This window comes from Phocoena phocoena, chromosome 18 (assembly GCF_963924675.1).
Source record: "Phocoena phocoena chromosome 18, mPhoPho1.1, whole genome shotgun sequence".
NCBI lineage: Eukaryota > Metazoa > Chordata > Mammalia > Artiodactyla > Phocoenidae > Phocoena > Phocoena phocoena.
The window spans coordinates 12096468-12108922 of NC_089236.1; the positions used below are offsets into that span (position 1 = coordinate 12096468).

A 12455-nucleotide genomic window follows, 5' to 3' on the forward strand; every position below is an offset into this window, starting at 1 on the left:
AGGGCATAAGGGGCTGGAAAGGCCAAAAACTCTGAGAGCCAAAAAGCAAGAGATAAGACCGAAAAGGGTTTTGAGCAACAAGAGGCCACTAAGACAGCCTGTGGCAAAGATCAGATTATGGGTGTTAGCTTTATATCCTAACCTATTATTTCAAATAGCTGCCATTAGGTAGAGAGAGAGGCCAAAGAAACAAATCATGCTCTAAAATTATCATTATTATACATGGAATTGACTACTATTTTGATGGAGCTATATTATCCAAGAAACCATAAACTTAGACTGAAAAGCTTTTGACTACTTGAACTATGATGCCACCACCCATGGGAATCCAAGTTTGTTCTAACAGAAAATGAGCTCTAAAAGCTGTGCATCTCTAAATGAGGGTCTAACCTCCACTGCCTACTTCAAATATGAACCAGAAGACTGAAATGAAAGAAACTCCCAAGGAGTAGAGTTAGAGGTCATTAAGAAAAATGGAGAACATTCCTACCAGGAAGCAGAATCAGAGCCTGATCAAGGAACCCACCCAACGCCCAGGGAAGAGGGCTTTCACCATATCTGCCCAACAGGATTCCATAAATGCTATGGATCAGTGATGCTGTGCATTCTTCCTTTTCTGAGTGAAAGTGATTAAGGGTATCTTCCCCTCAGACGTGGATTGGTACATTACACGGTTGTTTGGGCCCAGCCTCTATTTGGCTTAGACTGTGCAGCATTTGTACAAGGCTTTAAAGAGCAGTATCCTAGAAACAAATTGATGAAAGAGCAAGAGATTCTGTTTAGTAAAAAAAAAAAAAAAAAAAAATTATTCTGGTTATGTTCAGCAGACTGGAAAATACACTGAGTTAGAGTCACTTTAAAAATATCAATTGAAATTCTAGATTCTGACTGAATGGTGCAGGCAGGCCAGGGGCCATCACTATCAACGAATGGCTGAATTTATCTCTATGTAGTTGCAAAGAAAGATACCATTATCTACTGAAAACAATATCCAAAGACTTGTAAGTCTTACTAAAAATATTGTTTGATACTATATTAGTGAGCATAGGCTGCTTCAACAAGTAAAATCCAGATCTCAGTAACTTAACACACACACACACACACACACACACACACACACTCACTCACAAAAAGGATTTACTTTTCACATACACCACAATCAAATGAGGGCTAGCCAGGTAAGAGAAATGGATTTGCTATATGTGATTTTAGTACTTATTTTGTATCACATTGAGATATCAGAATTGAAAACAAACTTATGGCTACCAGGGGGTAAGGGCAGAGAGGGATAAACTGGGAGTAGATTAGGATTGACATATACACACTACTATATATAAAATAGATAACTAAAAAGGACCTACTGCATAGCACAGGGAACTCTACTCAATACTCTGTAATGACCTATGTGGGAAAAGAATCTAAAAAAGAGTGTATATATGTGTATGTATAACTGATTCACTTTGCTGTACACCTGAAACTAACACAACATTGTAAATCAACTGTACTTCAACAAAAATTTTAAAAAAATAAAGCAAATAAATGTTTTTTTTTAAAAAAAAGATACCAGAATTGTTTCAAATAAAAGGGTTTTCCAGCCCCCTCCCCTTCCCTATCACATACACATAAAGGTACCTTTGAAATCAATTAGTTCTATCTTCATTCTACAAGTAGAAACTTAAGACAGGAAAGTTAAGTAAACACCCCTAAGTTAATTAGCTTGTTAAAACATGTTCCCTTCTAGTATTCCACAAGTTTCCTCTCTCCCTCTCCACCTATCTCTGAATCACCACTTGGAGCCTACCTCATCTTCCCCTGTAGAGCTGGACAGGAAATTTGTGTAACAGAACGCACTTTTGGCACTATCAGTAGACTGAAGCCCTCTTTTTGTAGCCTCTCCTATATTTTAAAGTTGTTAAAATCATATTTTATGTGTGACACTGTACATTGTGTCAACATTCTAACATTAAGTCCTCCCACGATCCTATAAACTCTTGCAAACATCCATTTAAGTTAAACAAAATGTATTAAGTGCCTGTCCTACGCTAGGTACTAAACTAGCTGGTGACAAATGATGAATAAGAGTGTTCATTACATTAAACTGCTGGAGATAAATTACACTGAAGTACTTCAGAACACAAGAAATACATGAGAAGAAAGAATTTTAGTATAAGATGGCAAATGCTAACTGCTGCATAATATTTAACCATGTGGATGAATCACAGTCTGCTTAAGCATCTCCCTATAATTGTGCATTGAGAGAGTATCCATTTTGGGGTATTATAAATAATACTGATAAAGTGATTGTCCTTGTATGTTTTCTATATGCAGGATTTTTCATTAGAATAGATTACTAGAAGTACAAATATTAAGTCAACATATTAACATTAAGGCTATTCAAGAATATAATAAAATTGTCTTCCAAAAGAATTATATGAATTTGTACTCCCACCTGCAGTATATTAGAACTTCTTAACTTCAGATCTATTAGCACTGAAAATTATCTTTTTGAAAACCACTGTTTATTTTATAGGTGAAAAATGGTATCTAATTTCAGTTTACATTTAACAAATGGACATTGATACTATTACACCTGATTTTGTTAGTTTTGGCTAGTGGTAAACAGCCCAGTTTTGAAAGTTCATATTTACAGCCTATACATACACAGCCTATATGATGCAACCAACATATATTTTAGGGAGTTATTTTTTGGCTCTAGTTTCCCTATCGGATAAATGGGCAGGGAATCACAGTATCTTAGCATCAGAAGGGATATTGGCAGTCATTGAATCCAACTTCCACCCACTGCAGGGGTCCTTTCTATAACATCCCTGACAAAGGGACACCTAGCCTCTGCTTGAACAGCTCCGATGATGATAATCTCACTGTTGGGTAGTTCTCTGGATGATAATACTCTCTCTGTAACTGAGATAGAAATATGAAATTGCTTTATAAAGTTAAAAGGATGCTCTATAAATTCAAGATTTTTTTAATTCATAGGTCAGATTAATCTGATGTTAACTTGTTTTGAAAATAGTGCCCTACTGTCAAAATCATATGATCTTGGGCTTCCCTGGTGGCGCAGTGGTTGAGAGTCCGCCTGCCGATGCAGGGGACACGGGTTCGTGCCCCAGTCCAGGAGGATCCCACATGTGGTGCAGCGGCTGGGCCCGTGAGCCATGGCTGCTGAGCCTGCGCGTCCGGAGCCTGTGCTCCGCAACGGGAGAGGCCACAACAGTGAGAGGGCCACGTACCGCCAAAAAAAAAGATATGATTTTGCATTTAAATAGTGCTTTATTATTTTAAAGATACTTTCATACCTCAATCACATTTAGTGATTTTAATAGCAGTTTTTAGGATTCTGGTATGCTTACCTCTCTTCAAATGCCAAAACTCCTAGCATCACTGTTGTCATAATTCTGTTTTTCTGGTATTAAAAAAATTAAAAATCTAAATTATTTACATCTTGAAATAACTATAATTCAATTACTCAATTTACTTAAAAAATCACATATAATATGTGGTCTAAACAGGCTCCCACTTGGGCACACAGCAAAAACAAACCAATTATTGCAAGACATAATTCTTAGTCCAAAATAAAGTTTCTGGTCCAGTAGAATATGACTTTCAAAGTACTAAAATTGATATAAGTAACTCTGCACTGTAATCTCCAGATATACATGATAAAACTAATGAAGATGATGAAAACTAGAAAAATTTTTTGAAACAAAAACTATATAGCTCTCTATAAATTAGAAAAAAAACCTAGTCCTAGTCAAAAGTCAAAAGGTGTTTTATAAATATCTCTACAAGGTTATTAAACAAGAGATGGGATTATTCAAAAGAAGTCAAGGAAATACTGGGAAGTAGCATATAAGCTTCATTGTTCTTTTGACTAGCGTAGTATCTGAAACAGCTTCTTAGGTGGAAAATTATGCTGATAATATACTCTTGACTCAACACTGGCACTAACGACAATGCATTTTGATGTTTAAGATCATATTTTCTAAAATCAAATAATATTCCATTAAAATTTATCTGCAGGCTTCCCTGGTGGCACAGTGGTTGAGAGTCCGCCTGCCGATGCAGGGGACGTGGGTTTCTGCCCCGGTCCAGGAGGATCCCACGTGCCACAGAGCGGCTGGGCCCGTGGGCCATGGCCACTGGGCCTGCGTGTCTGAAGCCTGTGCTCCACGATGGGAGAGGCCACAGTGGTGAGAGGCCCACGTACCACCAAAAAAAAAAAAAAAAATTTATCTGCTAGTTTATATTAAAAGGTTAACATATGTTTAACATTTTTTTATAACAGCTTTATTGAGGTATAAATCATATAACATGCAATTAACCCATGTAAGGTGCTTTCCATGCTTTTTGGTTCATTCATGAAGTTGTACAACTATCACCATGATTAATTTTAGAACATTTTCATCACCCCCCCCAAGAAACCCTATACACATTAGCAGTCATTCTCCATCACCCACCCTTCCCTCAGCCCTGCCAGCCTTCAGCTGCTACTATTAACCTATTTTCTGTCCATATGGATTTGTCTATTCTCGACATTTCATATAAATGGAATCATACAACATGTGATCTCTTGTGACTGGCTTCTTTCACTCAGGATAATGATTTCAAGGTCCATCCATGTTGTAGCATATGTCAGTCCTTCATTCCTTTATACTGCTGAATAATATTCCACTGTTTGGATATACCACAATTTGTTTACCCATTCATCAGTTGATGGACATTTGGGTTGTTTCCACTTTTTAGCTATTATGAATAATGTTGCTCTAAACATTTGTGCACACATTTTTATGTGCACATAGGTTTTCATTTCTTAGGGCTGTACACAGAGGAGTGGAATTGCTGGGTCACATGGTAACTCTATGTTTAACCTTTTGAGGAACCAACAGACTGTTTTCAGAGTGATGGTGCTATTTTACAGCCCCACCAGCAGTGTAAGAGGGTTCCAATTTCTCCACATCATCATTATTATTCATTAATATCTGTCTTTTTTATTATCACAACATCTGTTTTTATAAATGGTACTTTTTAATATTTTGTAATATATTTAGACATTAAAATTGTTTTAATATATTAAATATTGTTTACTGATATTTTGCTTTATGAATTCTGAACTCTTCAAATACTGATATTAATACATATTTCAGTATTAAACAAAACAGAGACCCCAAACTATCATTTTTGCACTGATTATTTCAATAAATAATTGCAAGTCCTCATAAAGCTTTACATGACAAATTACCTTCAGAGCTTAGTATTAGGTACAGCTTTTTCTCCACTTGTATATTTCCTTATACAAAAAAATGAGAGCTGTGTAACTCACTCTTTCTTTGTGCTGATTACTAGAAAGCTTAAAGATAGAGCTTTTTCTTAGTTGGGAATCTTGCAAAACTTTAACTTTTATTTTTACCTTTTATCTTATGAGTCTTGTTTTTATATCTCTATATTTAGTAAAAGGTAACACAATCCTTTGTAGAGAGAAAATAGGGTATAAAAAAGTAAACAAATACATATGTAGTATCTAGCAATTATTTAATAAAATGAGTCATGGTACCTGATATCTATAGTTAGCTTAAGAATGGGGGAGAGGGGGCTTCCCCGGTGGCGCAGTGGTTGAGAGTCCGCCTGCCGATGCAGGGGACACGGGTTCGTGTCCCGGTCCGGGAAGATCCCACATGCCGCGGAGTGGCTGGGCCCGTGAGCCATGGTTGCTAAGCCTGCGTGTCCGGAGCCTGTGCTCTGCAATGGGAGAGGCCACAACAGTGAGTGGCCCGCATACTGCAAAAAAAAAAAAAAAAGAATGGGGGAGAGGGACTTCCCTGGTGGTGCAGTGGGTAAGACTCCACGCCCCCAATGCAGGGGGCCTGGGTTCGATCCCTGGTTGGGGAACTAGATCCCGCATGCATGCTGCAACCAGGAAGTCCACATGCTGCAACTAAAGATCCCGCACACCGCAACGAAGGTCCTGCATGCTGCAACTAAGACCTGGCGCAGCCAAAATAAATAAATAAGTAAATATTTTAAATATATATATATATAGAAAGTTACTTTATATTTCTCTGCATTACTTTTTAAAGTCACATAAAAGAATTATTTGTCTATATGAAATGCATGCATTCTTCCTTAAAGAAGAAAAGTGAGTATCTATAAGTAGTTATAGAAATACATTTGGCATTCATTACTGGTGATACTGAATAGAATTTAGGTTTTTGGTGCCAGAAACTATACTTACTTCTGAGTGATTTCTGTAAAGTTAAAAGTCCAATAATTTCACTTATTAAGTTAGGGGAAAAAATCATATGTATCTTCCAGACCTAGGTGACAGTAACAAAACAGTCTAAACACAAATAGGAGAATTGAATAAAAGTTTTAACACCTTAAAAGAACACTTCTTGGGCTTCCTTGGTGGCGCAGTGGTTGAGAGTCTGCCTGCCGATGCAGGGGACACTGGTTCGTGCCCCGGTCCGGGAAGATCCCACATGTCGTGGAGCGGCTGGGCCCGTGAGCCATGGCCGCTGAGCCTGCGCATCCGGAGCCTGTGCTCCGCAATGGGAGAGGCCACAACAGTGAGAGGCCCACGTACCGCAAAAAAAAAAAAAAAAGAACACTTCTTGTACCCTCATTCTATTTCCACTCTATACTTGAGTATCATGAACGCTTGGCAAAGTTTGGTCCAAAGGGCCATCACTATAAATTAATAAACATCATAAAATGACTTAAATTACCATGTGCTAAGTGGCAGGACCTTGCAGTTGAGTAAGTATTAATTTTCTAGAATAGTAGGAACCTTAGCAATTGTATAGTTTGCCTCAGTCATTTTACAGATGTGGGAAATGAAGATGAGGTGAAAGAACTTGCCCCAAATGTCCTAAGTTCACAGCAGGGTGGGAACTATACCCAAGCTGATTCCTGTTTCCACAATACCATGATAGTTCAAATCAAAGTTTAAAATGCATCTGCTTTGCAGCTTTGTTTAAACCTTGAGTTTTAAAGAGCTGAACATGATATAGCGTAAAATAGCAAAAAGTTTTGATGAATGCACATTTTTAGCTAACAGCCAACTAGAATCCAAATAAAATAGCAATGTTACTATCAGAGCAGATCATGGGTATATTATTAAAAGCAAGTGTAATGATGTCAACCTTAAGGCTTTCTAGGATATTTTTAAAATCGTAAGAATGCTATTAGATGGTATAGGGTCACTTGAGAAAATTACTTTCATACAGGCAAAGGAACAAACTTCTGGAAGAAGAGCTAAAGGGAAGTTCAATAGCTCTTTCTTATCTATTCCAATCCCTGAAAAGTGTGTGGAACATTAACTTCACAAGTTGAAGATTACAGATGAAAAAAGGGAAGAAATAGTAAACCATACAGTTCTGGAATCACAGATTGAGTTTTGGAAGATGGTTTGATCTTGAAATCTTTTTTACTGGTCCTCTCATGGCATTCATTGTCTTCTGATTAACTGAATTACATCTTCCCCTGAAATAAAATAAGTGTTAATCGTGACTTTTCCGTTGCTGTTGTGTACAACAAAAACATTGTATGTCACGTGGGAAGGACTGTATATTTCACCTAGTTGACCCAGCTCACAGTCCTTCATAAAGAAATTTCCCTATGCAGATTTTCTGCTTACTGTATAATCCTAAACAGCCATATGTTACACCATATCATCTCGTCAAGCTAGAGAGGCAACTAGCTCAAGAGCAGATAATCCAAAGGCTTGGAAGCAGCCCATGAGGCGGCCTAATGTGGAGAGCTTTGTCCCAAGAGGGATGAGATGGACCATTCTGATACTTGCCTCTGGAAATGTAAATTAAAGCTAGGAAAATACATAGAGAGAGGCCATGAAGTAGAGCAGGGACAAGGTGGAAATAAGGATCCATGAGTAAACCAAAGATATGTGACCTAAAATTACAATAAAATTGAAACTATGATATATACCAAGGTCTATGATATAAAAGTGATATAGAAACTGAAGATAGCAGTTGGTAATGAGAAGAAAAATGAAGTGGAGAATAAACTAGGGGTCTATTATACTACAAATAGTAATAACACCATTTTTATAGCATATAATCTGTGTCAGGGACTGTTCTAAATTTTATTTTTTTATTTTTTGTTTATTTGTTTATTTACTCCTATCAACTTCACAAAATCCCTATGGTGTAGACACTATCATTAGCCCTGTTAGATAGAAGAAAGAAACAAAGTTATATAGTTAGTAAGTAGATCTGTAATTTGAATTCAGGAAGTCAGAGTTCAAAGCCTGTGCCTTTAATTTCCATTCTATATGGCAAATCACTAAGGTGATGATCCATGAACATCTGCTAAGGTCTTTAAAGCTTCCCTGAATTCTAATTCTAATATCTGTGGGCCCAGTTATATTGGAATTCCTGTTCTTAGATTTCCATGGGATCATCTTTCCCTTACTGACTTATATATCTTTATAAAGCCAACTTCCCCGTATGCTCACTTGATGTAGTAAGAGCCAGCTTCAATTCCCTGCAAGGTGCTTTAAAAATTATTTTTCTCAGGGAGTGATGTCAGCAAAAATGACGGAATAGAGACCTCCAAAAATTATTTCCTCCATAAAAGCAATGAGAAAATCGGCAAAAATGGTCAGAAGCAACTTTTTCTGAAGTCTAAAAATTAACCAAAGGCTTGCAGCAATCCTGGAGAACTTAATAAACACACACACACACACACACACACACACACACACACACACACACACAACTGAAACTCTGCAAGAACATTGAGCGTTGTAATATTTTAACTTGCCCTACCCTGCTTTCCTCAGCTCTGTGGTATTGCTGTGAAGAAATTGACAAACTAATCCTAAAATTCATATGGAAAAAGGGACTCCGAACAACCAAAACAATCTTGAAAAAGAAGAATAAATTTGAAGGACTCAGACTCACTGATTTCAAAACTTTCTGAAAAGCTAGAGTCATCAAGACAGCATGGTACTGGCATAAGGACAGACTTATAGATCAGTGGAATAGAACTGAGAGTCTAGAAATAAATATATGTTTATGGTTAATTTTTTAAAAGGGTGCCAAGGCAATTCAACTGAGGAAGAATAGTCTTTTCAGCAAATGGTGCTACGACAACTGAATAGACACATGCAAAAGACTGAAATTGGACCCTTATTTCACACCATATATAAAAATTAACTCAAAGTGGATCAAAAAGGAGCTAAAACTATCAAACTCTTGGAAGGAAACCTGTATAAATCCTTATGTTCTTGAATTAGGTAATGATTTCTTAGATATGATACCTAAAGCATAAGCAACCACTAAAGTGATCCTACGAAGCCAATATCAATTGGACTTCATCATCAACAAAACTTTCAGTCTTCAAAGAACATCATCAAAAAAGAAAAAAAAACCCAAAATTGGAGAAATTTTTTGCCAATCATATATCTGATAAGGTCTAGTAACCAGAATATATAAAGAACTCTTACAACACAACAAAATTAAGACAAACAACTTATCAGTAATTGAAAAATGGGCAAAGGACTTGAACAGATATTTCTCCAAAGATAATATACAAATGGCCAGCAAATGCATGGGCACTAAGTATCTAACGAGGGTCCCTGGAATACAAAACTTTACATGTTGTCACAACTCATTGCTGGAGGAACTAAGTCTGTTCCTATATGACTCCACTGGGGGACTTTTAGACACTTGTGCCTGGTTTCCTCCAAACTTCACCTCATACACCCTTTTCCTTTGATGATTTTGCTTTGTATCCTTTTGCTGTAATAAATCTTAGCTGTGTGGGCACATAGATGCTGAGTCCTGTGAGTTGTTCTAGTGAATCATGCACGGGAGTGGTCTTGGGGCCCTCCAACACAGAAGTATAGTAGTTTCCAGAGGGAAGTCCTTTTCCAGAATTTACTTTAATGTTTTAACTATACTGTATTTCCACTGATGAAAATGTACAAAGATAATGAATTATAATTTAAAGTATTTATGATTACTCAAGGAAGAATACTTATTAGTCTAGCCAAATATTGAACAAATTGTTGCTTTCCCATGAATTTTCACCAAAGAAACTTGCTATATTGCATGCACCTTGAATGCCTGTATTTGAAAAGGATTCTGATCTATAGCTAATTTATATCTTCATTTACAATTTTTTATATTGTTAAGTTATATATGCATATCTTCCCTATGTGAGGTAAGATTATAAAAGAGAAGGATTGCCTGAGTAATTCTTCTGTACTTAGTACAGGACCAGGAAAAATCATGTGTAGATATAACCTCCTAAACTCATAAAATATTCCTCTGTTCTTTATTCATTCTTAATTGTTTTTGTTCACATAGGGAAAGACAGTTTAAACTGCACTGGCATCTACATTTATTTCAGCGTCCATATTTCCTCACTAAAAAGGTTAAGGCTGATAATTTAATTGGATTATATCGTTGGTAATGGTGTAGTTGTATGCTCTACTTGGGAACAGTATTATTCTAGCTTGGAAAACAAGATCTTATCATGTTTGAGGATGAAAAGCATTCCTGGAACCTACAAAATATATATAAATATTGAATGGAGAGAACAAACTTCTTTAAGTTCTCTTATCATCTGCTATTTTACATTGTTGCTATAAAATCTGGACATTCAACTTCCAAAATACAATGGACAACTGTTTTGTGAGTACCACTCACACGTGAATATAATTAATTAGAAAGGAAAGATATAGTTAGACTTAAGTTTTCACTAGATTCTCTTTCATTCTAGGCAGTTGATCCATCTGTTGCCTTTTATTTATTTATTTTTTTAAAGGGATTAAAAATAATTTAATTGAAGTATAGTCTACAAACACAAAAGTACACATATAATAAATGTACAGCTTGTTAAATTTTCATAAACTCAACACTTTCATGTAAGTAGCATCCAGATTAAGAAGTAGTACATTATCAATACCCCAGGAACGCCTTATTGTGTTTTTTTTTTAACATCTTTATTGGAGTATAATTGCTTTACAATGGTGTGTTAGTTTCTGCTGTATAACAAAGTGAATCAGCTATACATATACATCTATCCCCATATTGCCTCCCTCTTGCGTCTCATCTGTTGCCTTTTAGAAACTTGGTAGGAGCCAGAGACCTGAAATACAAATAGTTGAGCATTTATCCTCTTATTTCATGATTGCTTTCAGAGAGAAGAGGAACTGACAATTCCCAATTAACTCTTTCCTAGCCAGGTCCTTTTGTAGCATGACTAAGACAAGTTGAAGAATAATGGGAAATTCTGGCCTTCTCCAGTATTATCAGGCTTCTAAAGATTCTGGAAACCCCTCTATCTCAACCCCATAGTCCATGCAATTTTTAAAATAAATATAGAGTAAATTATGAAAATCATATCATCCATTTGGTAAAGACCATTAAAAGTTTTTACAGACACTAAATATAAATAATATATGTACTCTGCCATTAGGGTTGATAAGACAATAGGAGCTGTAGGTATCTTGAAATGGAAAGACAAGATCAGATTTTCATTTATTGTCTATTTTTAAATTCTTCCAGGATACAAAAGTGGACACACCTTGTGAGTGATGTAAATATAATCTGCAATTCAGGAGAAACTGAGGCCGATGACCTTAGAGATGGTAACTGAAGCCATGAGTAAATGAGATCGTTTGTTAAGAGCACACAGAGAGGTAAGAGAGTTGGTGATATACACTTGGAAAAGCAACTTTTAAGGGATAGGAGAATCACTAAAGATAGGGCCATCATTTAAACAACAGGAAAACCCAGGAAAATATACTGGCATGGAAGTCAAGGGCGGTGGTGATAGTTTTAAAAAGTGAGCACAGTGAGCAGTATGAAATGCCGCAGACATGTCTGCTACCAGGAGGCTTGAAAAGGAGTCATTGTATTGTATTTGACTATTGAGAGATAAACTGTGTCAGAACCCAGTGGTGGGGGCAGAAGGCAGCTGAAAGAGGTCGAGGAGTGAATAGCAAAGGCAGTGAGTGTATCCACTCTTTCATGAAGTTTAGCTGAGAACAAGAAAGCTAAGGTAGTAGTTTTATGAGGATAGGGCAAATAGAAGTTTGTTTTTGCTGTATTTTGTGGAAGAGATGAGCATGCTGCAGACAAAGGACACACCACAGTCAGTGGAAGAGAGACTGGAAATATGAGAAAATAATTATGAAAGGAGTCCTAGAGGCAGCAGATAGACTTGGGAAGAAGTATGGGATCCTTTTTCTTTAAGGCAGAAGGAGGAACGGGAAAGATGGATAAAGATGTGAATACATTTGAAGGCAAAAGGGAAGGCTGTTGGATTTCACACCTGAGGAACTCTTTGCTTTGTGAAGCAAAATGTTAACTAATTTTCTAAAAGTGACAACTTTGGACCAGAAGATAGAATTCATTCATTTATTCACTCAGCAGATGTTATTGAGCATCTTCTATGTGCCACGACTA

General features: G+C 36.6%; 1 protein-coding gene across 1 annotated transcript in view; it reads right to left on the reverse strand.

Moving 5' to 3' along the window:
- Nucleotides 1-7400: 7400 nt before the first annotated feature.
- The window catches only part of CCDC169 (coiled-coil domain containing 169), a 42964-nt gene continuing 37909 nt past the window's right edge, over nt 7401-12455 (reverse strand). The window contains exons 8-10 of the mRNA XM_065895911.1: nt 11105-11133; nt 10737-10784; nt 7401-7500 (exon numbers count right to left, since the gene is read on the reverse strand). Of these exons, the coding sequence (XP_065751983.1) occupies nt 7401-7500; nt 10737-10784; nt 11105-11133 (177 nt within the window). The remainder of the gene's footprint in view (nt 7501-10736; nt 10785-11104; nt 11134-12455) is intronic.